Source organism: Pygocentrus nattereri, chromosome 19 (assembly GCF_015220715.1).
Source record: "Pygocentrus nattereri isolate fPygNat1 chromosome 19, fPygNat1.pri, whole genome shotgun sequence".
NCBI lineage: Eukaryota > Metazoa > Chordata > Actinopteri > Characiformes > Serrasalmidae > Pygocentrus > Pygocentrus nattereri.
The window spans coordinates 17,875,149-17,902,755 of record NC_051229.1 but is presented as its reverse complement, the minus strand read 5'-3'; the positions used below and the strand labels follow the sequence as shown (position 1 = coordinate 17,902,755).

The 27,607-nt window shown below is 37.8% G+C and overlaps 1 protein-coding gene across 1 annotated transcript; it reads right to left on the bottom strand.

The window, feature by feature from the left end:
* Positions 1 to 7,056: 7,056 nt before the first annotated feature.
* LOC108427208 (activin receptor type-2B) lies at positions 7,057 to 22,241 on the bottom strand. The gene is made up of 11 exons (XM_017697196.2): positions 21,806 to 22,241; positions 16,761 to 16,968; positions 16,043 to 16,146; positions 14,732 to 14,883; positions 14,419 to 14,562; positions 13,981 to 14,124; positions 12,376 to 12,521; positions 12,113 to 12,227; positions 11,331 to 11,469; positions 11,017 to 11,147; positions 7,057 to 9,754 (listed from the first exon to the last, which is right to left on the bottom strand). Exons 1-11 carry the CDS (start codon positions 21,855 to 21,857, stop codon positions 9,551 to 9,553), a joined length of 1,539 nt encoding a protein of 512 aa, XP_017552685.1. The 5' UTR covers positions 21,858 to 22,241; the 3' UTR covers positions 7,057 to 9,550.
* Between the last annotated feature and the right edge of the window lie 5,366 nt (positions 22,242 to 27,607).

Below are 27,607 nucleotides of genomic sequence, written 5' to 3'. Positions count from 1 at the left end.
AGCAGTGAGTAATGTTTGTATATGTGATGTATGTTAACACCTTTAGAGGGTCAGCAGTGAGTAGCGTTTGTATATGTGATGTATGTTAACACCTTTAGAGGGTCAGCAGTGAGTAATGTTTGTATATGTGATGTATGTTAACACCTTTAGAGGGTCAGCAGTGAGTAATGTTTGTATATGTGATGTATGTTAACACCTTTAGAGGGTCAGCAGTGAGTAATGTTTGTATATGTGATGTATGTTAACACCTTTAGAGGGTCAGCAGTGAGTAATGTTTGTATATGTGATGTATGTTAACACCTTTAGAGGGTCAGCAGTGAGTAGCGTTTGTATATGTGATGTATGTTAACACCTTTAGAGGGTCAGCAGTGAGTAGCGTTTGTATATGTGATGTATGTTAACACCTTTAGAGGGTCAGCAGTGAGTAACGTTTGTTTCTTTGAAGTTTGTTAACACCTTTAGAGGGTCAGCGGTGAGTAAAGCTTGTTTCTTTGATGTTTGTTAACACCTTTAGAGAGCGGCAGTGAGTAATAATTGTTCATTTCAACTTAAGCTGTTTCTGTCCTCATTCGGGAGCTACTAAGTGTCAGCCAGAAAGCAAGACACCCAATTAGAAAAACAATTATATTTTTAATCATACTAATTTATATGGCAGTTAATCATCAGCTAAAATGTCATGATTGTGAGATGTGTAAGATTTGAAATCATTCTGGACACTTTCTGTTGTTCCATTTGGCCCATAATGTTCCCACAGTGTAAAGAACAGCTGGCGTTTTCAAATGTTATCAAAAATAGAGTAAAAAATTGAGTTGGGAGATTTTAGTCTAACAGCAATGATATCTGTTGGTGTATTAATATTTATATTATCTGGATTAGATATTTGCTCGTAAATAGAGACAATATCTTTTCTGAGTTGATAGGATTGCTTTTGGCTGAAATGTCTTTGGAGTGATTTTCCAGCAGCAACGGCCTATATAGGGAAACAGCAGGTGGTGCTGATCAGCTTTAGAATAACATACAACATCCATCCTTCTTAAGTGGATCATATCTGGCCGTTTTCGATTATGGATATGAACAAATAGTGCTGGGTGATGTATCACTTATACCTAGATGGCAGTATTGGTGTCACACAACATTACTGATTTTCAGTTTAAGTAGTACCGTTAGATGATTGTTACTGAATAATTAACAGAAACTTGGTTAACTGTAGCATATTTCTGAAGTCTGACTCTTCATAGCATGAGCTGATGCCAATAATGACAGGTGAACCAATCCTAAGAAAGCAGACATCAACTAGGTGTTTATTATTGCTTGGACTGTGATACACAGACATTAAGCGTCTACTTTGTATTGGGTTTTTTGTCGTGTTGGCAAATACGAAAGTAACAGATCGTTTGCATCCCGGCAAAATTTCAGATTAATAAGCAAACATATACACGTGGAATTTGTTGTACTCTGAACTGTCATTGCAGTTTGAAGCCAACCAAACCGAATGAAAAACATTTAATATCACAAAAACCTAAACTCTAGTTCAGGCATTTTCACGTCTACCTTAATTGCGCAAATCTATTAAGATTTTACTTTAAATCGATTCATTGTGACAGGTGTGGACACCCATATGTTGATCTGCACCAATCAGTGACCTAATTGTTTAAATTCACAAATCATTCATTTTGATTTCAAGTACAGTTTATCATCATTGCTTTGATTGCAATACATCATGGTGGCAAATCCCGGTTGGAAAAAAAAAACTAACTCCTTGACCTGCATGAATTCCATGCTGATCTAAGCTGGTTTGTACTAGTCTATCCCTCAAAGCTGCAGACAGGCATGGGAATGAAATCAGTTTCAAAATGGCCGAGCTAATCATGAAAGATAACAGACACAGATACAGCAGAATCAGGCTTTTACGCAAAACTGCACAATCTCTCATACAGAGAGAGAGAGAGAGAGAGAGAGAGAGAGAGAGAAAGAGAGAGGGAGAGAGAGAGAGAAAGAGAGAGAGAGAGAGAGAGAGAGAGAGATTAACTGTGAGGATACCAAACACACTAAAAGTAATTACACAGCACTTCCTCTCACCACACCATCTGCACAATGTTTGCCCACTATGACTAAGTAGATCTCTCTCTCGCTCATGTGCACACACACACACACACACACACACACACACACACACACACACACACACACCTTCCCACCTATGCAAACCCACCCACATCTGACCTTAAGTCAATCAGACAGTAAGTACAGTGGAAGCAGAGGATCTTTGAATATCAGGTCAGTTTGGCTTGGAATACCAGTTGAGCCGTGTGTTCTTGTATGTTCCACCATTTTAACTGGGAGATGGAATGAGATATAGTGACTGCACACAATCACTTCTTCTTCTGTTTTGCATCTGAAAGGCTTTCATTTTGGATCCACTTTAATCAGCAATCAGACCTTCTTTTCACAGATAACATCAAATGGATTCAGTAAAGAAAGCAAGAATGATAAAGTAGTTGACAAAGTAGGCAAAGTCAGAAAAACAGAACTTGCCCTCTTGAAAAGGTTTTAACCTCTGAGGATTAAAAAGTCACACATTTCTTTATTAAGCTCTGAGAGCCGTAGGCCACACCAATGCTGCCCTCTAGTGTTGGGCATTGGAGTAAACCCAGAGCAGTGATATTTAACGGGCACATATCTTGAGTTTTAAATGTAATTTTCAGGTCCACTTATAAAGATTGTGTAGTTTTGTGTACACAAAACAGTAATAATTCATTTTAATATGACCTCACTTTATACTGCTTATTTTTACTATTCATTTTAATGTGACCTCACTTTATACTGCTTATTTTTACTATTCATTTTAATGTGACCTCACTTTATACTGCTTATTTTTACTATTCATTTTAATGTGACCTCACTTTATACCGCTTATTTTTACTATTCATTTTAATGTGACCTCACTTTATACCGCTTATTTTTACTATTCATTTTAATGTGACCTCACTTTATACCGCTTATTTTTACTATTCATTTTAATGTGACCTCACTTTATACTGCTTATTTTTACTATTCATTTTAATATGACCTCACTTTATACTGCTTATTTTTACTATTCATTTTAATATGACCTCACTTTATACCGCTTATTTTTACTATTCATTTTAATGTGACCTCACTTTATACCGCTTATTTTTACTATTCATTTTAATGTGACCTCACTTTATACCGCTTATTTTTACTATTCATTTTAATGTGACCTCACTTTATACTGCTTATTTTTACTATTCATTTTAATGTGACCTCACTTTATACCGCTTATTTTTACTATTCATTTTAATGTGACCTCACTTTATACCGCTTATTTTTACTATTCATTTTAATGTGACCTCACTTTATACTGCTTATTTTTACTATTCATTTTAATGTGACCTCACTTTATACCGCTTATTTTTACTATTCATTTTAATGTGACCTCACTTTATACTGCTTATTTTTACTATTCATTTTAATGTGACCTCACTTTATACTGCTTATGTTTACTATTTATACCTCTTTTTTTACTGTTTATACCTCATTTTTTACTAGTTATTTTAATATGACCTTAATTAAACAGGCTGTTTTTCTACTGTGCATTTAAGACTGACATGTAAATGAGCTGATTGGCTAACCTGTATTAGGCCTTGTTCAAAAAGCAGTCCATGCTGAAACACTCCTTTTAACTTCAGAGTGAGTGGGCGGGGATAAACTGCTGTAGACTGTAGGTGGACTTATGTAAAAATCAACTGAAAGCAGGCAGTGTTTTTGCAGTTTAGTCTGCATGTACGTATCATACAGACTGAGGAGTGAGAGGTGTTTTAAATGTTCACCATGTGAAAAGCAGTAAGGAAAATATTGTTTTCTAAGTTATGGGCCCTTTAATAAGTCAAACACATTAAAAAAGAAAGCTTACAAATGTCCCCACATGTAAGAGAAGCAGTGTGCAATAAACTGATGCACAGTGTGCTTTTGCGTTCTCATGCAAAGCTTAATTCTGACAGAAGTTAAAGTGATCGCCTCATTTAGACAGGAAGTTGATATTTAGTGGTGGTGGCCGCTAAAGTGGTGGTGGCCGCTAAAGTGGTGAGGCCATTTTGCATTCAGAGTTTTGAGAAAATGCCTGACCAATCGTGAAAAAACTGGCACCCGAGCCGTGTTTAGAGGAAGCTGTATACATACTGGCTAAAAGGCTGTAACGTAGCACACAGTATTGGATTCCCAGGCAAATCCAGGAAACGCAAAAGCTTAACTGCAAGAGTGTGGGCTCAACCAGCTTAATCCAGAGAGAGACCTTTGACTGGACAAAAAGGCAGATTTTCTACATCTGAACTGCACAGCAAAAAGAACCAATGTTACATGCAGGATTCTTCATTAACCCACAGGACAAAACTACTGAAAGTTACTACATAAAATGGTTATGAAATTATTCCCTAATAGTTTTTTTAGGTTGTGGTGCAGAGGTACATGTAAGGCATTGCAAGCTAAAATCATACCTAATTAAAGGTCTTTTTCAGATTGACAGCTATTTTGTCATCATCACTGTCAGACATGTCAGAAGGCACGTAGGCATGCTGGTGGTTCGGATAGTAAATAAAACTCACATTGTGACACTTGGTTCCTACCAGCACCACGGTCAAGAAATCAAGTGTCGGTCAGCTTCTCTACAAAACGAAAAACAAAGAAAATTTGACTCTCTAGCTGAACTGACTACTTCGGTGTGGAAGCCCGTTTGTGCCACTGGAAAAAATATAGCCATTTAGTAAGTCATCATAATGAGAAAGTTTCTGAAATTATGGAAAGAGACCAAGACGTCATCATAATTACGACAAAGCCATGATGAGATGCTAAGTCATAAATATGGGATTGAATCTTATTATTAAGAGATGCTAAGTCATTATAAGAAAGTAAGTTATGAGGCTGAGTCTAATTATTATGCAATAGCAAGTCATAATTATGGAAAACTTTCTCATTATTTTAACTTACGAAATGAATATTCTTCCAGTGGTGAAAAACTGGCCCTGTGTTCACAAGGTTGCCGGTTCGATCCCGAGCCAACAGCACGTGACTGAAGTGCCTTTGAGCAAGTCACCTAATGCCCAACTGCTCCCCGGGTGCTGCGGATAGGGCTGACCATTGCTCCGGGCAAGTGTGCTCACTCAGCATTCCAACACACATTGTATGTGGTGTTTCACTGCAGGGATGGGTTAAATACGGAAGTGAAATTTCCCCGTTGTGGGACTAATAAGGGTCACTTAATCTTTAATTTTAAAAAGGAATACCACAGGCCTGATGTGGCAACCCAATCTCCGACATGGCATTGATACAGAAACACTGGGACATAACTAGCTAGTCATAGATAAAAGGATCATATGAAAATAAAAACCAAAAACATATTAAAGCTAGCGTTAGCCAGGTGGCTTACTGCTATGCCTTATACCTTGTCGGAAACAGCCAGCTAGAACTTCTCTAATTTTATCTCACTGATGAATTTAAAACCATCTCATCAGTTTACCATATAGGTGCACTTTGTAGTTCATCTGTAGTCCATTGCTAGCCCCCTTTTACTCTGTACTTCAGAAGTCAGTATTATACATACTATACTAATGAATGTGCTTCTAAGGGAGGTATGCTTTTTCTCCATACTAATTAGTATAGAAGTATGAGGTTCTGGATGCAGCATAAGCTTCAAAGGCAGCCAGCTTTCAGAGATATAAATCCAGCTATTTTAGACCCAATCGTTTGTGTTGAAAAGATCACTTAAACATCATTCTTAAAGCCACAAATCAGGGGTTCCTAATCCCACTCCTGGCAACCCCATGATCTGTACGTAGCTTCCGCTCACCGCCAATTTAATTGTATCCAATCCCACCTGCTAATTATACCCCCCAATCACACAATACTACCAATACTAGGAGAGTGAAGGCAAATGCGAGCTTCCTCTGAGTCACGTGAAGCCAGCTACCGCATCTTTTTATACTGCCGGTCACACATCATCACTGGACAGTCATTACAGCAATGTTCTAGCATCTAGTGAAGTCTTCCCAGAAGAGTAGACTGTTACTACAGCAAACAGATGGACAAACTCCGTATTAAAACCCATGATTTCAGTAAAATGATGGATAAGCTGGTGACTGCAAACCTTTGTATGTGTGTGCATTAGTGAACTATGCTGTTTGGTGAATTAGCACTTCTCCATGCTACATATTAATAGCACCTGATAACTACGCAACACAATGAGCCTCATTCACTGAACCCACTTAAGCAGTTCACCAGTGTTTTCTTCTTTGGGATTTGTTCTTAGGAACTTGCAAAAAAAAAAAAATTTGCAAGTATGTTTTTTGCTTCCAGTATCTTCCAGATTGCTTGCGAGACAAAGGACTGTTGGAGATTTATTTGGGTGGATGCAGCAAATAAGCATTACATATGCATGTTCAGACAAATGGCCAGTCCTGCATAGAATCCTTCATGACTTGAAGGCTTATTAATATTATAGGTAAGAACAGTGTCTACAGAGTCAAGAGCACAAAAGTGAACAACTCCAGGGTTTAAGAACACATCAGGAGTTTTGACACAGATTTTTTTTCTTAGGATTTTTCTTAAGAACAAATTTGAGAAAAAAAACTCAGATGTTGGTGAATGAGGCTCCATGTTCATACATCTTCTATTGCAGTTATAAACTGAGGCCCAAAAACAACAGCAAAAGGCCAAACCAATCAGAGAAGCAAGGAGGCCCATCTACTCATAAGCAAACTCTATTCAGTGTATTCAGCATTGAAAATGACCCAGAGAAAACTGCCGCCAAACGAGAAGAGCCGACACTGTTCATCCACTCCAAAAACATTTTTTTAGAAATATGCTGTATTTAATTAAATGAAATACTGAACGTAGCAACATAAAACAATGTGAAATGACCCCAGAATAGGGCAAGACAACAGAATTACACAAGCAGCAATAAACAAATTCACAAATAGGGGAAAAAAAATTGCAAGTATGTTTTTTGCTTCCAGTATTTTCCAGATTGCTTGCAAGACAAAGGACTGTTGGAGATTTATTTGGGTGGATGCAGCAAATAAGCATTACATATGCATGTTCAGACAAATGGCCAGTCCAGCGTAGAATCCTTCATGACTTGAAGGCTTATTAATATTATAATCATATTCCTTAGCTTGGAGTGTACTTACTCAAAGGTTGAGGAAAAACTTAATTGCCCTGGTAGCTGTTGACCTGCATCAGGATCAGTTAACACTTAAACAATTTGGCACAAGCCTGCATACAACTGTGGTACTTCATAAACTGAAATTCAAATCCCTGATGTCAACAGAAATTGACAGGAGTATCGAATTGGCTCAGGTAGAGGCTGGGGATATTGTATACACAGATATAATAACAGCACATAAATACAATCAAAACAGCTGAAAAAGACAAAAGGGGTTTGGAAAGGTCACCATTATTCCAGAGTGGCTACAATGAGGTAGGTTACACCTTTTATATAATAAAACTTAACAATAATATGAGAAAACGTAACTGCTACTGCATGGCAACTCATTATGCACAAAAACACAGACGTCTTTGTCTTTACACTGGGTACATCATGAGCACACAAAAAGAAAATCAATGCACTTAAAAAAAAAAAAAAGAAAAAAAAAAAAGAAAAAGATAAATCTCAATCATATAAAAGCAGCCATACATTAAATTACATCTCTACCACAAAACAATATTAAGCTGAAAAAAACCCCCCCAAAAAACAAAATAAAAACAGTGGTACATTATGAGGTTGAAGTTGTTCTATCTGACTGAAATCAGCATCTCTGTCCATTCATTTTCATTGATCTAGCTATCTATGCTCTGCCCACTAATGCCTTTGTAGTAACTGTTGTTAGGTTGAACAAGCTTTACAGAGAAGTAGCAAACACCCAATGAATCTAATGAACGCTTTGATGTCAAAATATGCAAATTTAGAACATTTATTTTGAATATTTTTGAATACTCACACTCTTAGGGTAGGTGAGGAGTGGTTGTATAATCCAGTTAAGGTTAGGGTGGTGGAAAATTTGTATTACAACAGTCCAGTTTGGTATCATTTTCAGACTGAATAAATCAATGTTATGTAGCATGAACCTAAACTTCTTAGGCTTCACTGGACTGTTTCCTGGAATTCTGTAAAGCTTGTCACCCTTGGCAGGTGGAGCCTGTGTAAGACAAGTAATCTGACCACTTATCCTCTAGAGCAGGCCGTTTCTGAAGGGAGCAGTATGAACAGAGTGCCTTCACCAATTACAACAGCAGCTCGATGGACATTCAGTCTTTGCTACATGGCAGAGTCATTGCATACGACATAGAGGTGAAATCTGAGCACACAGACAAGATTCCTACTGCTGAGGTCTATTGCCAAGAGCTGTGAGAGATTAAAAGCTAGTTATGCTCACCAGACACTTGTGAGATTAACAGCTATTCAGACATACACACACATACACACAATAGCATTTACCTGAGTAGTGTAACAGACACCAAAAAAAGCACCCTCATTTATCCTGATGTGTCAATGCTATTGCTCTTTATACAGACAGCACCTGACCACACAACACAGCTAAATATAACCTGTATGCTCTGAGAGGACCTGCCCTATTGGGCTACACTCATGGGTGCAGAATTAAAATCATGTTTGCTGAAGATGTAGCAACTATGTTAAGAACACAAAGGCATTTTCTTCTGTGTCACAAACAATTAATCAACCTATAAATCTGCAGATGGTATTCAATTCACCAACATAACTTCTGAATGTACGGTTGAAAACTGTTGAAAACTGCCTGATTAGCAAAGGATAAGCTGAATCGAGACCTAAGCTTTTGATAGACTAACACTGAAGGAAAACAAAACAGTCCTGCTGCCTTACAATTCCAGTGTTTCAGACAACCGCTGTCTCTGAAATTCCACTCTTCAGTACAACACTTCAAGACGCATAGAAAAAGAAAACGTATAAAAAGATCACTGAGTAAAAAGAGAGGTATGTTTACGCTCTCAAACAGAAGGTAACAGTCTTTAGCTCCCCCCCTCCATGTTTCCAAGTCACTGGCTAATCCAACACGGCGGCATTAAGACGGGCGATGTGGTTTTCACAGGCGGAGTCCCTTGGATGGAGGTATTTGTGGAGTGAAGGCAGATAAAGTTAGAAAAAAAGGAAATTCACTTTAAAAAATAAAATCCTAAAAGTACAATGAAAAACAGAGGAGGTAACGTGTGCTAATGCTACAGCACTTTGAAGTGGTCACCTGAATGCCCTTTGAGGTGTCAGCTTTCTTGTTGTGTTTGTGCTTTCCAGATAAAGGAGTACAGTAGACAGGTAGTGTGAGGCTGGTAAAACTGACTGGACATCAAAAAACATCCACAATTCATCCAAAGGAAAATACATTAAGATCAGGACAGCAGCACAGTTCACATTATTGTTGGAGAGGTTTGAAGATGTCCATTCAGTTGTCATGGAAACAGAACCATGGTGAAGTGGTCTCACTCCTGGTTCAGCGGCTGAGAGTCAAGTGCTGGACTCTTTGGGCGGCAGTTCTGAGTCACTGTCCGAGGTTACCATGGAGACCAGGCACTCAGAGGTAGAAGTGTTAGTGGTGTTGGTTGCCTTGGCGATGGTTGCAATGCGTTCCTCCACACAGCCCGCAGACAGACGAGCCTCTGCGTCGTGGTCCCAGCACTCTTCCACCGTCTCGCACATCTGAGCCAAACCCTGAGCCGAGAGAAAGAATATGAACCAATCAAAACTCCAAATTGGGTTGTTCGTACTTAATTAACAGCATTAAGTCACTATACCCCTATGCCCATGACGAAGATTATTAAACTATTATTAAAACAGTTTTAATGCATTTTTTAATATCTAGCCTCTCTTTTAACCAAATAGCAAAAATTCACAAAACTACAAAAAGGACCATTCACCATGGTACAAAACAAAAACAAAATATTAACAGCTGTTTACATTAGAACTGTAAGCACACTTATGTACTGTAAGGCTCAACAAGGAACGTGTCAGTGATATAAAGCACTGCTTTTATGAAAAGTCAAGTTATTTTAGTGCTGATGCCACCCCCTTGTGGAGAATATGTAGCCTGTGAAATGTGTGAGTAAGTGATTGAGTCCCATGAGGTGCTTCCGTTTAACTATTGTGTTACACAATCCACAGACATGCAGCTAGGCTAACTGGAGATGCTAAATTACCCCTAGGTGTGAGTAAATGAGTATGTCTGTATGTCTGTGTCTGCCCTGCGATTGACTGGTGACCTGTCCAGGGTGTATCCTGCCTTCTGCCCCATGACAGCTGGGATAGGTTCCAGCACCCCCCCGCGACCCAAAAGGAGAAGCGGCTTAGAAGACCATTTTACCATATGATACATGTGTTTTACAAATAACAAGAAGAGTAAGAAAAGTGAATTTGTTACAAGAACTGCCATATGGTTAAGTGCAAAGCCAGCACTGGGAAGCACTTGTTGGGATTCTAACATGTTTCTGCCAAAAATGTCACTCTGGCAAGGTGTGTGAGAAAATTTGATCTGTTCTGTCATTGCAACCCTTAATGATATGTTTATCGTGGAAACTCAAATCATAATAATAGTAAAAACGAAAGATCAATTTTATTAAGCAGCCCTAATGTAAACAAAATCACCAACATGAAAAGATTTGATGCTAAGAGCTTGACAAAGGATGGGAAGATCTGGTAATACAACTTAGGTACTGCTTACAAAAATAATGTCCTAACTTTAACACTTTTGGCTTATGACTAATGCTTCCAAACAGCCCTAAACTGACAAACATTGCAAAAAGCAGAATGCATCTCTACTATTTCACTGCTAGTACTATACTAGCAAGTACTAGCAGTGAACACATAAAGGGCTTTAGCAGTGAGAAACAAGAAGCTTTTAAAGCTCTGACTGCTTTGTTTGAGGCCTCTGAAGTCAAAATTCCACCAGCTTAAAAGCCTAAATGCTGCATCCTTACAGGGTGTTTGAGCCAACAGTCCTTCAGGATAGGCCTCATCTTCTTATGGACCACCACATCTTGCAGGTCCTCCAGAGAGGGGTGCTGACCAATCTCCTCCTCAAAAGGGAGCAGGTATTCATCCACAGGCCCTGAGAACAGACAGAACACAGAACATTAAAGTCAGCTAAAAAGAGAATGCAAAAGGTGCTGAATAAATGCAATAACAAAACAACTGCCTCAAGACAAGCTGCATTTTTAAATACCATTTAAAATCTCTTTTTACAACAGATCTCTGACTGAAAACCTCAAAACCACATGTTCTAAGTACTTACCATCAGCAGCGGTGCAACGAGACATTAGCTCCCAGAGCACCAGCCCCAGAGCGTACATGTCGATCCGTAGAAATGCATCCCTGTGGAAGTTAATGGCCCCCTCCAGCACCTCTGGAGCCATATAGCGCCTAGTGCCCACCTGGAAAAGGGCAGAAACAAAACAGATTTTAACTTCAGCAGGTAGGTTTTGCTTTTTTCAATGGTAAAGTGGAGCACCACAAATCTAGGCATTTGGTTAGTGGTTACAATGGATTCAGCTTAAAGCAACAGAAGCACAGACAAAATACAGGCTTTAAAATGGCTGTTTTCAACTATGCAACATAATTTGTCCATTTTTATGGAAAACAGTATGTGGTACAGCAAGTACAGTATGTGTCAGCAAGTCTATTTGAAATTAGCTCCAATTGTTTTGAGACAAGTGTGTGTTGACTTAGACATGCAGTTTACATAATGTTAATTGGTAGTTATAAGCTTCCACTACATTATAAAGAATAAATGATGTTAATTATTTTTTTTGTGAACTTCTCACTTTTATACTGTACCATGTAGGAGAGGCATTACTGAGTCAGAAGAAGAAAACATGCTAAAATATGGCATGTGTACAGTGCAAGTTACTCTGAAAATCTTGAAATAGTCATTTAAAAGTCAGTGGACATCCAATATAATAGAATATGAACAGTAGATGTTGAATGAAACTACATCTCTAGCAATTAAAAGGAGCTTTGACAGTGCTATTCTGATGGTGACACATGGTTGCAGCATGTTGTATTTTGTAGTTTTACCTGGCCATGAGTATCTCCTGGTGGCTTTCCTGGTTCAAAACGCACAGCCAGACCGAAATCTGCTATCACAGCAGTCAAATCTGTCCTGAGCAGCACATTCTTACTCTTAAAGTCCCTGCAGTAGAGAAGAAGAGGTTACACTCAGACCCTGAAGCCAAACAAGGGCTTATATTAAAAACATCACTATTAAATTCTCGTGTTTGCTGTAACAGCCACACTATCGACTATCCATCTGGTTAGCAGCCCAGACTTGAGCTGGGTACCTGTGTGCAATGGCAGGTTTAGGTCCCTCCAGCCTGTAGGACAAATCTTCATGCAGATAAGCCAAGCCTCTGGCCATGCTCTCAGCAATGTGGCACAGCTCAGCCCAGTTCACTACATTCCCCTTCAGGTAATCTGTCAGAGATCCCTAAAAAACAAATGCACACGTAAACATAGCCCAACATTGTCAAGATTTCACCACCAGAAATCCTTAGACTATACAGGAAAAATAACACTCTCTTCTAAAGAGCACTGTGCCTTCTGCAACCATTTCACTTATTGAGTTAACAAGGAGAGTCTCTTGGGTTCATAGAAAGAAAACCTTAAAAGCAGAGTTCAGTATTCACAGTTAAGCGCTCTGACACTCCCAAGCAAAACAGCTGTAGCAACAGTAGTTTTACAACAGATTACAACAGCACATGTTACAGCAACCTTACATTCAAAAGTTCAGAAGTTCAGAAAAGTTGTGGCAAGAACTTTCTTAAGTTAAATTCTGAACATGGAAGTAAGGAGGGAGAACACGGTGTACACGTACAGTCATTCAACTGATCTGAGTACAAACAGAACTCAACTTTTAGCTATTTGATGTACTTCTGTCCATTTTTTCAGATGTCTGTATGTCACACAGAGTCAGAAATCACATAAGCAAGTCTATTTGGCATTACTTAACAACTTTGACGTGATTTCAGGCAAGAGTGTGATGAGTTAGGCATGCAGTTTGCACAAGGCTACCTTAGGCCACGTAATCATCATGTTCTAGTGCAGAATTAAAGAAGCAAACTTCAAACACAAAACACTATTTGGGTAAAGGAAAAAAGTTTTGTTCCTAACAACTCAATTTTCCATCAATTTTTTTTTGGTTGATCTGTGTTTTAATTCTATTGCTTAAACATAAGTTGGTTAAGTAAGTGGACTTGTGTTGTATGAATGTTGATGCTACATCTAACCCCAAAATGTTGACTTAAACAGCCAGGTGCCTTTTAATTTCAATTAAGCACTTTACTTGATTCATGTCATTTAAATAGGCAGATGATTTTAACACTGTTAAATTGAACAGGTCAGTTTGCAGGGCAAATTACATTGTTATTTACATTGTAACATTGGCTAAGACAAATAACTAGAAAAGCGATAGTGTGTTTCAAGTGTTCCTTTAGTCCACACAGTATGAGCTTTAAGGAGGAAGAAAAAGAAAGCCATGGCTAATTCAGCTGTAAACTTGGATTTAGAATCTGCCATAAAAATTCATGATCAGTGTGTACCTAAAATCAATCACTGACCTCCTCATGAGTACATCTGACAGATAAATGCGCACTGCAAAAATATCTTGGCATGTGAACTCATTTTAAGTCCAGGCAAAATGTGAATAATTTCACATATTATTATTGTTGTTAGAATATTAAGGTTATTTAACTTATTTAATAGCATTTATTCTATCAAAACTGCCCTATTCTATTTGCAGGTCATTTAACTTGTTTAAAGCACTATTCATCTGCCAACAGAACCCCTTAATATGCACACATTAAGAGAATCTAATACAAGAGCATGAACAACATTCAGAAGGAAAAATGGAGGTTCAAAAGCATAAACATATAAAACTGATAACTCACCCTCTCGTGGAACTCAGTAATAAGCCAGAGCTCCATTTGCAGGTTAGTCCCTCGTTTCTCAGCCGAGATGTAGTGAAGCAGATTCTCATGTCTCAATCCCTCTGTCAGGTAAATGTCTCTCTCATTCTGCCATGACTGCTTATCCTGTATACATGCACACAGAAACACAGATTGTTTTCACAATACACAGATAAGAATGGTGCTGACTTTTACCCACACACAATACTGCTGTCAAAACATAATCATCTCCAAAATGGGAAGGAAAAACATTCAGAAGATGATTTTCTTCCAAAGAACTCTGGACTATTTCTACAGGTTCATTCATCTTTGTTTTCACACAAAGGGCAGCTGGCATTTTCAAATTATGGAAAAAAATGACTTCAGAAACTTTGATATTCAGTTGGTTAAAATCTGATTTGAAAAGGCTAAGAAGCTGACCTGAATAGGGAATATCTTGACAGCTACATATTCACTCAGCAGCTGGGCCTTCCACACACAACCAAAGCGCCCCCTGGCTTTCAGCTCCAGCAACTGCAGCGGCTTCAGACCCACCAGGGGAGACGGAGGAGGAGGACCTGCATCCTATCAGAGCAAAGTGTGGGTAAGGTCAGTAACACTAACAGGGCACACAAAGAGTTTTTGTAGAACTCTATTCACTTAAAAAATATCAAAAGTTTACTGCACATCAGTAAAACGAGTAAGAATGACAGGGACAGATGGACATTTCTTTGATGAGATGGTACTGTCCGACCTGGATGATGTCCACATGGCCGTAGGGTGGTTTGCGTTGGTGGTACGTCCAGCAGGCAAGCACAAGGGCCAGACAGAGCACGACCAGCGGAAGGAGAGAATAAACCAGCACACCCAGTAGAGATGGACCAGCTGGTGGAGGCTGGATCTTCACTACAGCAACAAACACATACAGGGTAGGAGTTTACCATCACTTCTGCTAAGCAGTCTCAAATTCAGAATCATTTTTAATTTCAGTCCTGACCTGTAAAACAACACATGGTGAAAAAAAGAACACTATGGCAAAATTAAACAAAACATGTTTTAAGACACTGCTGACCATTAAATATGCTGCAATAACTGCCAATATCCATAAACTCTTAGTCATGTGTTTAATTTCAACATTTTATTTGCAGTTGAGGAGTAATACAACTTTACATCAAGTAGTGCAACTGTTCAACCACATATGCAGATTAAGTATAAAAAAGATAATTTAGCTACATATTATATTATGTATAATATGTATTATAAATAAAATAGCTTGGTGTGATTTTGTGTTTGAAACGTTTAAAATCACAACATGTTACAAAACGCAACATTTGTCCATAAATTCTGACTACCACAAATTTTACAAGGCACAACCAACAACAAATGGCTTTTTTGCTGACGTGCTTTTAAGCAAGAGTGGACAGGGTATTACACCATAAAGACGACTCCAAGTTGCCTGAATGATGCAATGTCAGTCAACTGTCCTTTCGGATATATTGAGGAAAAAATTAAAACTATAATTTTCCAGACACGGTTAGACCAGTTCAGTTTACCTAGTCAGGTATTGCGGCTACATGTGTTATTTTAAGATAATTTACTTGAAGAAAAAAAAAAAAAAAAAAAAAAAAAAACTTACATGAATAACTTAATCCAACGACAAAGGTTTATGTGGGTGTCCATGTGCAAAGACAACTTTATGCACATTATGACTGTTAAAGAACTTAAAAATATATTGTTAATTAATGTATGGTTGCACCATTGGTTGTCTGGGTGGTAAAATTGATAATACAGTTTAAAAAAAAATATAGACAAAAATATACATCATATCAGTATTCTTTTTAATACTTTTAAATGAATTCTAAAATTATTTTAAAATGTAATTTAGAATTTCTTAAAATTAGTGCCCCTTTTATTCTTTTACCACTTCATCTTCCTTTTCAACCCAGGTTATATCTTTGTTTAGGCAAAGGTGGGTTGTAGAAGAGGGACTCCAGATCAATATATAATTAAAAGAAAACAATGTTATGCAAAAGTATGCCATGTCTTCGCAAGCATCTGCGCTCACCTGCTGGAGCCTCAGGCAGGTGTGTGAATCTTTCGTTGCAGTAATTTCCCTCACAGCAGCAGAAAAAGACCTGAGGACTTTCCTCCGTGGCCACACACTCGTGTCTGCTCAAAAACATTTAAAAGATTCACACACAGAGACACAGAATCGGATAAAAAGAATTAGACACTACGAGCAAGCAGAACATATAAAAATATGGATGCTCATGGATCATTGATGATTCGTGGGAGACTCATTAGGGATTGTGTAAATGCAACAAACCTCTTAAGCACTGTTTGAGCTGGATTACTTTTAGCAGTGAATGTACTGTACTGTAAACTGTCAGGGTGTCTGTGTAATTTAAATAGATTCCTCTGGCCTGGAAGTACACATTAGGTTCTCATAACTTTTCACCAGCCATGTCTATAAGCAGGTATTGCTGCTGCACTGGCGTGAGGTGGACTGGAACATCATTATCTCAGAGGGAAATCCATCTTCATCCAATTACGGCTGGTCACTCACTTCACACTTAGCAACATTACACTGCAAAGACTAATCATGCTGCAGCTTCGTACTGGATTAAAAGTCACTGATCATGTCTGTAATCATTTAAATTACAGAACCTCCCCAGCTAAAACTAATACAGCTTCAACAGAGCTTTAGAATATCAATCAAAATCTGATGACATCGATGAGTGAAATCTGTGGTGGAAGTTCTAAGTATGACGTTTTCTCCTCACCTGTCGTAGCAGTTGAAGTCATCCAGCCAGCAGCCCTTTTTCACCAGGTGGATGGTTCCAGAAGAGTTGAGCCAGGAGGCGTAGCAGTGCTGCCGCTTATCCTTCTCGCCCTCACATCTCTCATAGCCGCTCTGATTGGTCCTTTCCGCTCGCCAGTTATCATTATAGTACACACACTCTCTGGTGCCCACCTCTGCATGCCCTGGACCTGAGGGACCAAGAGAAAATCACATTAGCTACTTAGACTAAATAAACTACACTATCAAAATCAAATGAGAAGAAAATGATCAAGGAGAATTATCAAAAATGTATAGCAATGAAATAATGAGTCACAGTCTCTTACATTTGAGAAAACTGCTGGGCAGTAGCATTGCAGCTGGTAGAATATTAAACTTACCTATTACACTTCACAATAGTGTGGAAGTAAAGTCACTATTTCCCAAATCAAAAATCTTTTAAGATGTGAAGCTATTTTATCTCACGAGTAGCAGAGTACTGCTGACAAATGCAAAAATTCTCAAGAGTAGCCAGTCTTTATACAAATAAAAGGTGTATTCTGTACGGTTTACTTTGAGCTGACCTTTTGCTAAGCCCTTCTCCTTGGTTACTGTTGCTAGGTCTGTCAAGCTTTTGAGCCCAGCCCGACAACTATGGAGTTTTCAGTGGCAAAGATGGTCAAATTCTTAGGCATTTTTGGAGTAATGTATCCAATACTTAACAAATTGGTCTTCAGTGTACACCTAAAGACTACATACATAATATCCATTAGATTGTGATATCACAATACTGCTAAAAAGACAGAGGCCAAAGCACACAGATCACAGCCAGAAGGTGAGAAGTCTCAGAGATTTGTGAAGATGACATAGAAATACAAGAGGTCCTAGGTCAATAAACCCTGTTCCTGTACTGCTAATTACCTGTTTAAGGTAGCTAAACAAATTAAACATACATTTAAATGAAAACTATTTAGAACAAATTAGTAAACTTGCAAGTACTTGAAAGGGAACACAATTGTAATTAGTTGCAGAGACATTATTATGTCATGAAAAAGCTGCAATGTAGTTAATTTTCATGGAAATTAGTTTTTCTGTAGTGTATCTTGTAACTTTCCTTGCTACATTTTTAAGCAACAAACTACAAATTCATAGAATTAAAATAACTTGTAGAAAGCTGTAAATAAATTTTATACGTGCTCAGATCAAATAAGAGCAATACATGATTTAAAAATAACAAATTTGCAGCATTGAGAGTGAAGTTATAGTAGAATTAACATCCAGAAATTTTAAAAAGTGGTAATGAAACTCAATGGCAATAACTTGCCAACACACCAGTTAAAACACATGATTCATCATTACAGCTCATCATTTAATAACTTGTGCTAAAAACACAAATTATGAACAGAGCATCTAAAAATACCTCTAACATATCAAACATTACAGCATACGTTTTAGTGAACAAAACTGCCCTTATTCATACAACATACTTTTGTAATGGCAGCAGTCACCCACAAACATGAAATACAATAGCGTACACATCAAAGGGTCCGTGTAAAATCTGACAGATTACGTTGACAGTTTCACATAGGACACTTTTAATGTTACTGTCAAGTGCTAACTGTCAATCACGTGCTGTTGTGGGGCTGCTAAAACATCAAAAACCATTTCAGTAAAACCTCAAGGGTTGTTTAACAAGTCATTAAATCCTTACTGGCAGTAAAATAACATAAGCACATATGCTCAACATACACCGGGAACCACATGTGACCCTTCAGGTTTGAGTTAAGAAAGCAGCCTAGAATATCAATATGGAGCTCTTTAAAACCCACAATTAAATCCAGATGTACAAGGCGTCAGAAGGGAAGCCTCTAAGGCCTCTAAGTAACAGCAAGCTACAGTTTGATCACACCCCCCACACAGAAACACACACACAGAATTGGGTCACGGATCATGTTTACGTCGGGTGAAGTGCTACAGAAGAGAACAGAAAGAATCTTCAGATTAAACGGAATGTTTCAGAAGATTGTGATGTCACAGAGAAAAAAAAGTCACTGATTCAATAGTTTTAGGGGCATTTAAATCTTTAGAAAAATATGCTCTGTCTCTTTAAATCTCATGTATAGCCAAGGGTTGTACCATCCCCCCACAGTGGTAATCTATCTACCACTAACCACCTATCCCCCCTTTCAACACACACACACACACACACACACCTCTTGAAAGATAGGAAGACTGTGGTGAGGCCACTACTACAGACTGCTATACCGCTGCATATACTGTGTCACTGCTGCTACAAAACCTTTAATGCATGTTAATGCACACAGAACAAGTTATTTTGAACCATCTCTATTGGTCCACTCATCATGAACTGCTTAAGTGGTCACACAATGTTAAGAGCAGCCACTAGGGATGTGCAAATGGATTAATGTGGATGTCCATAAGAGTTAATAAATGCATATACAGTTAGCCATGACAAGGAAGAAACCCCAAAATAAATAGAAATTCTCAACAGCCGACAGCAACATATGGCTATACAGGTGCTGCAGAAAAATTCAACTGAAACAGACTTGTTTCATTATTTAAAAACAGCTGAGGGAAATCAGCAGGTTGTCATACTGTTGTACTACTTTTTAGACCTTGCTAACATCTACAGTAAACAGCCAAGCTTGCGCTAAAGCCTCATACACACATTTCGTACCAGTAAAATATAAAATAACAATGCACATGCAAATACAAGTAAACCTGCCACATGTTACCCCTGTTAAAATATAAATTTGGCATTTCACTGAACTGGTGGTATTTCTAATTTCTCCATTTTCCCACTATAAAACTAAACAAATAACGGAATACTGGCACCTAGAATGATTAACCAGATACCCATGCACATACCTAGCAGCCAGGATTTTCTTTTCCTTTTCAATAATACACATTATTTCACATAATTTTGATACACCATTCATATATACTGGTCCATTTTAAAAACTGAAGATATTGCTTATTAACTTTAATGGTGACCTGGGCCTTTGCAACACATTATAGAAGCCTGCAATGTGCAAATGAGCCTTCAAACCAACTGCTTGCAAGTTCTGTACTCTGAGCATCCCAAACAAATCACAGAAATTCTTTGGCCTGTGTTTCTGTGGATGTTTTACCAAATCAAGGGATTCACTTCATCCAACATATGGAAATACTGCAGATCAGTATTTGACCACATCAATCAAAAATCACAATACTACTATTTTGCCAATATCATGAAACACTACTACCCGACTTCAGACGCACTCAGCTCTACTGCTCTTGTTACTGATACAGGTCGTCACATAGTAAGAGCAAATTACAACATCAGCCCCAGGCCACAACCCCCACCCTTTCCAATTATCTTTCCCTCTCTCTGAAGCACACACAAAAGAGAGAGGGTGTGGGGGCTTTATATGCAAGTTTCAGCTCCCCTGTGGAGTCCCACACATTACAGACCCCTGATCCAGATTACCTCACCACATCCCAGCTGACGTAGAGCCGCTGCTACACAGGGTGTCAAAAGCTCTTTTGTTTTGAAGGGATTTTCCCACTTTCTCTCATACGCAGGAAGCAGGTTCCAGAGTCGATTACAAAGCATAAGATTCGGGGATTACGTTTACAAAGTGTCTGTTGTGCTTGACAATAACATAAAACAACTGATTAACTATGAAACCAAATCAAAGAGCTCAAATCATTGCTCAACAAAAGTGGAGCCTTCACAACAGAAAATCTCACCAGGATTTCAGCAGGAAGTTCAATTAAAATACATGAAACCTCGGCAGATGCCAGAATTAATTACACCAGCTCTACTCTAGTGGCTACCACACGGCCATGTCTGAACAATCTGAGACTGATTAAAACATGCCATGGAACTTATTCTGCTTGGACTACAGAGATGAAATTTTGTAGTTATGCCTAGGCCTGTGCAATCTGATAATATTTATTGTTATCATGATGTCACGATACAATTTGCCTTTCTGAACATGAGTACTGAGCACTTGCAGAACACTGACTAACTTTTCAGTTTTATGAAAACACAAATTTGGGTATACTAATGCCATATAACCAAAACTACAGAGAACATAAATTAAGTGATAAAAAATCACTTTTAAAAAAACAATATTTGATCAATAGCTTCGAATTGAAAATGACTTCAGCTTTCCGCTCAGGCAAGCTCAGAGAACATATGGGCCAAAGGAAATGTAACATTTCATATATGAATATGAATTGATTTGTGTCATGTATTCCAAACAAGGCAAAAGCAAAAGTATCACTGCCAATAGTCAATCTAATAAATCAGTGTTATTGGTACGGTGCTGTTCACAACAGGCCTAGAAACTCTTTCCCAGAGCAGCTTTTCAGAAATCCTAAAACTGTTAGAGCTCTTTAAAGTGTTTAATAAAAAAAACGAGCAAAACGGTTTATAGAAGCATCGTTAATAAAATCAGGTTTTATTTTAAAATAAAAAAAAAGTCCCGAACTCCTGATAGGCTTTCAAGAAAGTGTAACGTTAGCTCACAAGATCTGCACAAAGCCTGCCTCACTCCAAAACACGCTGAACCCCACAGCGCCCCCTGCTGGCCGCGGCGCTGCAAGTGTTCAAAGCAGCTGTTCATGACATCTCACAACTCTTTCCTTTGTGCGTAGCCTCGGTGGTTTTTACAGTGGTTGCTCCAATAGTATGAAAGCGCACGACTGACTACTTTAGCGGAGTAACCAAACCCGAGTAACAACATGAAAACAAACAAAAAAAAAAAAAATCAACAACAAGCGGCCAAAGACGGAAAGGGCGCTGAACACGGTCAGTGTCAGTGTGTCGCGTTAGAGCAGAGGAAACAAAAACACTGGACCAAATGTTGGTGCTAGGAGTCTATTTTCAGTCACATCTTTCACTTTAGCTTAGTTTCTGGTTTCGTCCCAACAAGGGTTGCTGCTTTATACTGAGAAGCACCAGCACTGAAAATAATCTGTTATTCGTGTTGTGTCCTGCGTTAACTGTTCCTTACAAATCACTCCCAGCTGAGCTCTTACCTGCCAACAAACTTCCCCGAATAAGTGCAAGCGTCAGCCAGCGAGCAAACATAGTCCTTCAGCGAGGGAGACCCGAGCAAGACTCTGTCCTTTATGTCGTTCTCCTTTGGAAAGCATTTACAAAGAAAAACAAACCGAGCTGAAACGCATGTGAATGCTAACTAACGTTAACCAACGGCCCTCGGCCTCGACTCGACTCAGCGCCACAATAACAACCGGTTTGTCAACAGCGCCGCTCCGGCACACAGAATCCGCCTAAAACAAAGTGTAGATCCACACAGACACGGGGGTTCATATCGACGGGAGCCCAGTAAGCCCTCGTTGTAGAGCAGCGTGCTTTATTTCCAGCCGGAGTCCGAACAGTGTCCTTGTTTTCCCCCCAGTTCCCCCCAGGCTGCTGGAGGAGTTGACATGGGAAAAACTGAACCGCGGCCAAAATGGCTTCTGAATGGAGAGAGGAGTAGCGGAGAGACCCGGATGTTCCTACAGGCTGACCAATAAAAACACGGAATTCTCTCAATTAGATAATAAACCCAACAGACCCGGCACATTCATTAAACATCAGAAATTAATATACATCTATTAAATAATAAACCCAACAGAACCGGCACATTCATTAAACATCAGAAATTAATATACATCTATTAAATAATAAACCCAACAGAACCGGCACATTCATTAAACATCAGAAATTAATATACATCTATTAAATAATAAACCCAACAGAACCGGCACATTCATTAAACATCAGAAATTAATATACATCTATTAAATAATAAACCCAACAGAACCGGCACATTCATTAAACATCAGAAATTAATATACATCTATTAAATAATAAACCCAACAGAACCGGCACATTCATTAAACATCAGAAATTAATATACATCTATTAAATAATAAACCCAACAGACCCGGCACATTCATTAAACATCAGAAATTAATATACATCTATTAAATAATAAACCCAACAGAACCGGCACATTCATTAAACATCAGAAATTAATATACATCTATTAAATAATAAACCCAACAGAACCGGCACATTCATTAAACATCAGAAATTAATATACATCTATTAAATAATAAACCCAACAGAACCGGCACATTCATTAAACATCAGAAATTAATATACATCTATTAAATAATAAACCCAACAGAACCGGCACATTCATTAAACATCAGAAATTAATATACATCTATTAAATAATAAACCCAACAGAACCGGCACATTCATTAAACATCAGAAATTAATATACATCTATTAAATAATAAACCCAACAGACCCGGCACATTCATTAAACATCAGAAATTAATATACATCTATTAAATAATAAACCCAACAGAACCGGCACATTCATTAAACATCAGAAATTAATATACATCTATTAAATAATAAACCCAACAGAACCGGCACATTCATTAAACATCAGAAATTAATATACATCTATTAAATAATAAACCCAACAGAACCGGCACATTCATTAAACATCAGAAATTAATATACATCTATTAAATAATAAACCCAACAGAACCAGCACATTCATTAAACATCAGAAATTAATATACATCTATTAAATAATAAACCCAACAGAACCAGCACATTCATTAAACATCAGAAATTAATATACATCTATTAAATAATAAACCCAACAGAACCAGCACATTCATTAAACATCAGAAATTAATATACATCTATTAAATAATAAAGTAAATAAAGTTTGTTTTATTAATAATTATAGTTTAAAAATATAATTAAGACATTAATAACTTGATAAATATAAAAATAAATGTAAATGTTATTTTTAATGACATAATTTGTAATAATTACCAAAAAGAACCCCAAGAAAATTCTTTACAACATTAAATAATGAACACAGCATTATCTAACTGCCTTAAAACATACACACATGGAAATGTGCTACGGTGTAACCTTAAAAACAAGAGCATAATCATTTATGAAAGATGTTTTAATAATTAAAAAATTAAATTTATTATAATATGTATAATATAATAACAAACCCTCATATGTCTTATTTTTTACTAAATACCAGGCCTAATATTACCTGAAAACAGTATTAAACAGAAGACAAACGTGCTTTTAGATTTTTTTAATGTTTGTAAAATACACTGAACTTACATTTCTTGTGTTTTGTTATAACAAGCCCAGCAAACACTTAGTAATTAATTAAAAATAGTAATTATTATTTTCATATTCTAGTTTTACTAAACCAAGCAATACTAATGTTCTGCATACAATTAATACTAATAAAAATATTAATAAAATTAATACTTCATTTAAAACTAGAAATATGCATTAACATAAAAATGTAAACATAATAAAGTATTAATGGTGTGTGTTGTGTATTCAACAAATTGCATACATCTTATTTAAAAAAGCACAGCATTTCTGTGTGTTTCCTCAAAATCCTGTGTGAATCAGCAGAGCAGCGCTGCGTGTGGACTGTTTCTTTTCTTCCTCTCTCCTGCCCACTCTCCCTGTTGTCTTTGAGTATCCTGACTATTAGCACCACAAAGGCAGAGAGAAGGCCCAGCATAGACTGACCCTGAAGGTCATGGCTTTGTCCCTCAACCCCTTGCTGACAAAACTTCAGAGGAGAGGGCCATTCTCCCCCCAGGACCCCCGCATGCTCAGCTGTCACACACAAATCTAGCATATTCCCTCTCTTATCCTCACTAACACAAAGCTTCTCCCTGTTTTCTCACCAAGGAGTGAACACAGGAGTCGTGTCTTTGCCTCTGAGCTTAGGAAAGATTCTGCAGGGCTAAAAATTACATTTACTAACATTGTGATCAAGTTAAAATGTGCCTCGATATTCATTACTGTGCAAAAGTCTTTGGTCTTCTGGGATGATGACAGTTTTCTGGACTCTGACATTAGAATAAATACGAATAAACACAAATGTGCTAGACTTAGTTACCATTCAGTACACAGTTTGACTACCCTAAATCAGGAGTGCTGATGAAGTAATTACACAAATACAAAAAACTCCAGAATTATGGGCAGCCCTTGAGAAACTGGGCAAAAGCAATGACATAAACTAAACAGACATATAAAGATTCAGATGTTCTTTACAATGAATGCCATTACATGCACTTAATAATCCAATAACTGCACAGAATTAGATTTTGTCAGTAATCTGATCAATGTTCACATGCACTTGCGTAATCAGATAATGGGAAACTCTGGGTTTACAAGAAGTAATCAGATTTCTGTTTTGCAATGAGAAAATAAACTAACAGAAGACGTGATATAAAAGTAATGCAAAACTCAAACCATTCAACCATTGTGCCACTTTATCTGAAATTTTGAAGATACATCATCTAAAAGATGAAGAATATTTAAATACTTCATTTTGTCAAACATTAGCATTGCCATCTTACGGCAGCACTGCTTGCTTCTTTCAGGTAACACGGTCTATTTTTGCACATACACAGAAATCTGAAAGAAATCAAAGAGTTACTGAGCTAAAATCCAGCTCTCCTTATCAGATTTCTTAATCATATTTTTAGACCTTCCTCCAATCTAAGAAATCAGAGTGTGCCATTTACATGCGAATAATCAGATAACTGCAGAAATCTGATTATGATCAGATTGCTGAGTGCATGTAAACGCACAACATATTTGAATAATGTATTTAAAAAATATTGGCAAAATTATTGGCCCACCTAAAGGACAAATCAATTTGCATGTTTTTTTTACATGTTGCACATGTAAAATCTCTTTGTCATCCATTAACATAGGAAATCCAAAGAACTGCCAACTCAAATGAGACGGAATTTTGTGGAGCTGCGCAGGAAAACAAATTAGCAGTGAGTTGAAATGTCCATTTCACAGTTTCAGATTTGCACTGTTTAGTTGAATCTTAGGGTTTTCCAGTTTCTAAATCCACTCTTGGACTCCTCCATCCACAGAAGATGTTTGAAAGAGGTTCACAAAAGAAGCCTTTCCTAAGAGCGACACACTTAATGCAGCTCTGAACTTCACAAAATGTCACTGGAATTGAATGGTGTGGTCACATAAGATAATAATTGAACTGTTTGTTCATGATCATCATTGTCAAAAAGGACCAAAGAAAAGCACCTGATACCCACTGCAAATATGGTGGTGGGTCATCAACGCTTTGAGGCTGTTTTCCTACTAGTGGTCTAGGGTGTTTTGTGAAAATCAATGGTATAATGTGTCTGACTCTGTCATTGGGTTGAAACTTGGCTACGATTGAACCATTCAGGATGATAATGACCCCAAACACACATCAAAATCCACACAGAAATGGTTGCGGGAACACAAAACCAAAGTTTTGCAGTGGCCCTCTCAGGCTTCAGATTTAAACCCAGTTGAAAACCTGTGGCGTGTATTGAACAGGGGAGTTCACAACTGAAGTGAAAACCCAGTAATATCAAGGAACTGGAAATGTTTTGCATGGGGGAGTGGTCCAAGATCCCTAAACAATTGCTTTCCAGCCTTGTAGATGGTTCTATATAGAACCTTTTTGAAAAGGATTCTGTAAAGCACCAACAAGGTTCTATTGATACAATCTTGACTTCATAACAAAAGCAGAACCCTTTTTTGTGCTATATAGAACATATATAGCCATCTACTGCAAATTCTTTATCAATTTGAAGAACCCATGACTGTTTTCAAGAGTTCATGGTTCTATATAAAAAATTTTCTTCATCAAAGAACCCTTGAAGAGCCATCTTTTTAAAGATTGTATGTATACACTTCAGTACATATTTTTAGTTGAAAATAAATGGATGGAAGTAAATAGTTAAATGAGTATTTAAAAAAATGTGTCATACACATATCTGACTGTGTGTGGGTCACTTTTTTGCAAAATGGACATTATTAAAATTTTGATGATAGTCGATGGATCAACAAAAAGAAAATGAGTTGTATCGCCCATTGCTACTGTAAAGCTTGTCCACCCAGCAAAAGTTGCTACAAAAGAAGAAATTGTGGGCAGAGTATATACAGGTCAAATATCCTCACTACTATTCTGTCTTTAGAGAGGACTTTATATGGACTTTAGTATACTGCTGCCACACAGTACTGACTGAATGTACAACCCCAATTGCAATGAAGTTGGGACGTTGTGTAAAACACAAATAAAAACAGAATACGATGATTTGCAAGTCCTTTTCAACCTATATTCAACTGAATACACTACAAAGACAAGATATTTAATGTTCAAAAGGATAAACTTTATTGTTTTTTGCAAATATTCACTCATATTGAATTTGATGCCTGCAACATGTTCCAAAGAAGGGGCAACAAAAGACTGGGAAAGTTGAGGAATGCTCAAAAAAACACCTATTTGGAACATTCCACAGGTGAACAGGTTAATTGGAATCAGGTGAATGTCATCAATCCATAATATCATCAAAAGATTCAGAGAATCTGGAGAAATCTCTGCAAGTAAGCGGCAAGGCAGAAAACCAACATTGAATGCCCGTGACCTTCGATCCCTCAGGCGGCACTGCATTAAAAACTGCATTAAGAACACTTCAGAAAACCACTGTCAGTGAACACAGTTCGTCGCTCCATCTACAAGCGCAAGTTAAAACTCTGCCATGCAAGGCGAAAGCCATATATCAACAACACCCAGAAACGCCGCCGGCTTCTCTGGGCCTGAGCTCATCTGAGATGGACTCATCTGAGTTGTGTCCTCCGGGCCAAAGAGGAAAAGGACTGTCTGGATTGTTATCAGAGCAAAGTTCAAAAGCCAGCATGTCTGATGGTATGGGGGTGTGTTAGTGCCCATGGCATGGGTAACTTGC